Source organism: Arachis hypogaea, chromosome 17 (genome assembly GCF_003086295.3).
Source record: "Arachis hypogaea cultivar Tifrunner chromosome 17, arahy.Tifrunner.gnm2.J5K5, whole genome shotgun sequence".
Lineage (NCBI taxonomy): Eukaryota > Viridiplantae > Streptophyta > Magnoliopsida > Fabales > Fabaceae > Arachis > Arachis hypogaea.
Window position 1 is genome coordinate 20,129,320 of NC_092052.1, and position 5,652 is coordinate 20,134,971.

The following is a 5,652-nucleotide window of genomic DNA, read 5'->3' on the forward strand; positions in this document are numbered from 1 at the left end:
GACCACTATGAATATACTGTAATGTCTTTCGAGTTAACCAATGCCCCGGCAGTGTTTATGGACTACATGAACCGAATTTTCTGTCCTTTCTTGAAAATATTCATCGTCATCTTTATTGATGACATCCTCATCTATTCCAAGACCGAAGAAGAACATGTGGATCACTTGCAGATTGTGCTACAAATTTTGAAGGAAAGAAAATTGTACGTCAAGTTATCTAAATGCGAATTCTGGAAGAATTAGGTGAAGTTTCTTGGTCATGTGGTAAGTCAAGAAGGGATTACTGTGGATTCTGCTAAAGTTGAGGTGGTAATGGACTGGGTGCGACCAACCTCTGTGACAGAGATAAGGAGTTTCCTAGGTTTGGCGGGTTATTACCGAAGGTTCATCAAAGATTTTTCACAACTCGCTTTGCCTTTAACTAAGCTGACTAGGAAGGACACACCATTGTTTAGACCTCTGAATGCGAGGAAAGTTTTCAAGCATTGAAGCAGAAACTGACCACTACACCAATGTTGGTATTGCCTGAGCCTAACGAAACTTTTGAGACATATTGTGACGCATCATTGAAGGGTCTGGGGTGTGTGCTGATGCAACACTGTAATATCGTGGCACACGCTTCACAGCAGTTGAGACCATATGAAATGAATTATTCGACTCACGATCTTGAACTGGCTGTGGTTGTATTTGCTCTGAAAGTCTAGATACATTATCTACATGGCGTCAAATTTTAATTATTCTTGGACCACAAGAGTTTAAAGTATCTTTTTCATCAGAAAAAATGAATATGCGTCAGAGGGGGGTGGATGGAGCTGCTAAAAGATTACAATTTCGAGTTAAACTACTACCCAGGAAAAGCTAATGTATTGGCTGACGCTTTGAGCCAAAAGTCATTATGTGCTGCTTGGATGATGCTTCGAGAAGAAGAGTTGCTAAAGGAATTTGAGAATCTAAACTTGGGTTTCAAAGAAGTTTCTGGAACTCAGTGTTTAAGTCAATTGCAAGTTTCAAGTGATTTTAACGCTGAAATCTTAAAAGCTCAACAAGACGATCAGGTGTTACAGAAGATGTTGCCGGCGATTGAGAAAGGAAAGCGATGGGGAGCTTCGTGGAACGGAGACAGATTATAGAGATACAAGGGTAGGATTTGCGTGCCGAATATTGAGAATTTATGGCAAGATATCTTGAAAGAGGCGCATAAGAGCAGACTCTCTATTCACCCAGGAAGTACTAAGATGTACCATGATTTGAAAGGCGATGTTCTGGTGGCCGGGAATGAAGAATGATATAGCGTTTCACGTTTCTAAATACCTAACCTGTCAGAAAGTCAAGATTGAACACCAGAGGCCATCCGGAATCCTTCAGCCTTTAGAAATTCCACAATGGAAATGGAAAAGCATCGTAATGGATTTTGTGTCAAGATTGCCAAGAACTCGAGCTGGATTTGACACTGTTTGGATGATTATGGATCAACTGACAAAGTCAGCTCACTTTTTACCCGTTCGGATGAATTGTACCTTAGAGTAGCTAGCACATTTGTACATCAAAAAAATTGTGATACTACATGGCGTGCCTACCACCATAATCTCTGATAGAGATTCACGTTTTACTTCTAGATTCTTGGGGGGTTTTCAACAGGCATTTGGGACTCAGTTGAGCTTAAGTACGGTGTACCATCCTCAAACCGATGGCCAGTTGGAGAAGACAATCTAAACCTTAGAAGATATATTTAGGGCTTGTGTTTTATACCAGCCGGTGAGCTGGGATCGGTATATGTCGCTAGTGGAGTTTGCGTATAATAACAGCTACCATGCGAGCATCGAAATAGCTACGTATGAGTCTCTGGATGGGAGAAAGTGTCAATCTCTGCTATACTGGTATGAAGCTAGGGACACAAGTTTGTTAGGGCTTGAGCTGGTAGCTGAAACTACAGAACATATCAATAAATTCCAAAACCGAATGCTTACCGCTCAAAGCCGCCAAAAAAGCTACGCCGATCAAAGACGAAAATCTTTAGATTTTGAGGAAGGGGAGCATGTGTTACTAAAGGTCACACCAACAACTGGAGTACGTAGAGCGATCAAAACAAAGAAGCTAAACCCTTGTTATATCGGCGCATTTCAAATTCTGAAGAGGATTGGACTGGTAGCCTACAAAATTGCCTTACCGTTGCATCTTTCGAACCTGCACGACGTATTTTATGTTTTGTAGCTTTAGAAGTATACTCTTGATGCCAGTCATGTTTTAGAATCTGAATCGGTTCAAGTAAGAGAAAATTTGACACTTCAAGTAATCCCGGTTAGAATCAACGACACCAGCATCAAACGATTACGCGAAAAAGAGGTTTTATTGGTTAAAGTCGCTTGGAGTTGGTGATGGCAAGAATCGTGTTGGTTAGGAATTTTTCTTATAGAAAAAGAACTTCGTTGCAAGCATAGCTCCAAACCAACAAACAACTCTCACATCAAATTAAATTTTGGTTTTGTCACATGTACAAACCCCAATAAAAATTAACCAAAGTATTTAAACTCCGGGTCGTCTCACAAGGAATTGCAATGAAGTGGTCAATTATTGTCTATGAAGAACAAGGGGTTTGATTTTATGTTTTTGTAAGAAAATAAATGACAAGAAAGTAAACAACAAGAACTAATAAAAGAAATGAAAAGTACTCTTGGCTAGACATAGGTAATTGAGATCACCATCCTTGTCTACAAACCATATATTGACAATTATGAGAGGCCAACCTATTAAGTCTACTTCCAAAAGTCTTAAGTACATAATATCTACTCCTAGGCTTGAAGTACATCAAATAGGCTTGATCACATCAACCCATAAGTCCCAACCTATCTACTAATTAGATTAGTAGTGGGTTAGTGTAATGGATATCAAATTGATCACTAAGGGTTCTCAAATCACCAAATCATTGAGACCCAATGACTTAAGGTCACTTAATTCCCTTAGCCTAGGGCAAGAGTAAAGAGAACTACTCAAAAACTAGTGTAAACATTTTATCAAACACTTAGTGTGCAAGAAAAGTAAACATCATAAAATGCAAGAATTAAAGGATACCCATAACGAACACAAGCAAGAAATCAACAATAACAATCAAGATCAACATAAAAGAGATATGGAAACATAAATTTGCATTAGAAGAAATCAAGATCCAACAATTGTTCATAAACATAAAAGAGAGTAAAATAAGAAACTAACAAGAGAAACTAAGAAGATTACGACAATAGAACAATAAAATGTAAAGAGAATTGAAATCAAAACAAGAATTGAAAGAGAAATTTGAGAGTGATTAACCTAACTTTACCCTAATTTCTATCCTAAATCTAGAGAGAGGAGAGAGCCTCTCTCTAGAATTTTACCCTAAAACATGATAAAAACTAAACTATGACTACTTGGTTCATTACCCCTTCAATCCCTGGATTCAATAGCATCAGAAATGAGTTGGATTGGGCCCAAAATGAGCTACAAATCGCCCCCAACGAGTTGCCCAAAGTGGACCCACGCTGCTCCATCGGCGCGCACGCGTACAGTGCGCGTGCGTATCTCTAGATGTCAAGTAACTATGGAAATTTTATATCACTTCAAAACCTCGGATGTTAGCTTTCCAACGCAACTAGAACCGCCTCATTTGGACCTCTGTAGCTCAAGTTATGGTTGATTTAGTGCGAAGAGGTCAGGCTTGACAACTTTACGGTTCCTTCATTTCTTCATGAGTTCTCCCACTTTGCATGCTTTTCTCCTCATTTCTTCCATTCAATACTTGCCTTATGAACTTGAAATCACTCAACAAACATATCAAGACATCGAATGGAATTAAAGTGAATTGAATTTAGCTATTTTAAGGCCTAAAAAGCATGTTTTCACATTTAAGCACAAATCAAGAGAGAATTGCAAAACCATGCTATTTCATTGAATAAATGTGGGAAAAGGTGATAAAATTCCCCAAATTAAGCACAAGATAAACCACAAAATTGGGGTTTATCAGCCGGACCGGAATTGAAGAGCATATGTGGGAACTTGAATCCGAAAAGCGAAAGGACTATCCACACTTATTTTCAGGTAACTAAGTTTGAATTTTGTGGGGAAAATTCTTATTTAGGTGGGTAGGATGTAAATCTCGTGTAATTAACAAATAATTAGCCAATGAATTAATTATTAATCCAAGAAATTATAAAATTGAATTTCATTATTTAATGAGGTAGAAATAATTAAAATATGAATTTTGACACTAATTTTAACGGTTTTAGCCCAAAATTAGACCGAACGGGCCAAACCGGTCGAATCGGGCCCAAGGCCCAACCGACTAACTTAGCCGATATGAGCTTCAGCTCATTCCTTCCTCCTCCATTCACAACACACGTTAAAAATACAAAGGGGGAGGAAGGAGAAGATTTAAACCATTGCTCTCATATAATTTTTCACTCTGAGCTCCGATCGCTGCACCATTTACAGCCACGTGTCCACTGCGTCAAGCTCTACAAAGCTCGATAACTAATTTCAGTAAGAAACCTTATTTCATCTCAGCCTTTCATTCTCTCATAAATTTAAAAAATGTGAGAGTTTGGTTGTTAAAACTTGATGTCTTGGTGTTTAGGCTCAAATTAAGCTTGAGGGATTAATGGGTTGTGTTCACTTGAGGCACGGGTAAGGTAAGGATTCTCAAACCCTAGTGAATTTCTTGATTAATTGTGGTTGAGCATTAAGTTTTTGTATATGAATGTGGTAATATGTATTAGGTAGTGCATATGTGAATTTGGAACACATTTGAGGAGATTGGAAGCTTGATTGAGCTTTGGGTGCTAAATATTTAGTGGTGGAGACTTGTGACTTTGCCAATTTGAGGTGTCTTTGGCGTAGAGAGAAATCGGCCAAGGTATGATTTTGGTTTCTTGTATGTAATATATAATATTTTGTGAAAAATTAGACTAGAGGACCATAGGATAGGTTGGAATGTATGATTATGTTGAATGCTTAGTAGAATTAATGAAAAATGTTGAATGGGTTTGAAAATGGATTGGTGGTTGATTCTCATGATTGATGGTTGATGAGATGATGAATTGAATGTATAATGATGATACTTTAATGGTTAAATATGAGATTATGTTGATTAGGAATTCTTGGGATATTGGTAGGTTTCTCCAGGGAAATGGTCTCCGTATCAGGTTATGTATGGTTGAGAACAACGATGGGGGAATCTCCGAACTCAAAAACCCTCGATATTCAATTCTTAGTAGTGGATTGTGCAAGCCTTTATAATGTCATTTCGGGACATCCATCCCTTAACTCCTTCAGAGCTATTATCTCTACTATTCACCTTTGTGTTAAGTTTTCTATGCAGGATAACATAATAGCAACAGTCCATGCAGACCACAGGGAAGCCAGGCAATGCTATAATGCGGGCTTAAAAGTCACCCAAAGGAGACTATTACAAAGATCCATTCTGTTTACAACTCGGAGAGCATTCCAACTTTGGCCAAGCTAGATCTAAGAGAAAGTAATAGTATCTCAGCCCCAACGGACGACTTAGAAAAGGTACAACTTATGAATCCAGACCAATTTACTAACACCGGCTCCATCTTCTCTGCAGGAACAAAACGAAATCTGATTGAGACATTAAAATCAAACACCGACCTATTTGCA

General features: G+C 38.3%; 1 protein-coding gene across 1 annotated transcript; it reads left to right on the forward strand.

Moving 5' to 3' along the window:
• Positions 1 to 1,773: 1,773 nt before the first annotated feature.
• LOC140180520 (uncharacterized) lies at positions 1,774 to 2,211 on the forward strand. Its single transcript, XM_072221739.1, has one exon. The coding sequence runs from the start codon at positions 1,774 to 1,776 to the stop codon at positions 2,209 to 2,211; it is 438 nt and encodes a 145-aa protein (XP_072077840.1).
• Positions 2,212 to 5,652: the final 3,441 nt, after the last annotated feature.

Bases quoted from the DNA above. Each gene is read 5' to 3' on its own strand.
- LOC140180520 (XM_072221739.1), top strand. From the start codon at position 1,774: ATGTCGCTAGTGGAGTTTGCGTATAATAACAGCTACCATGCGAGCATC.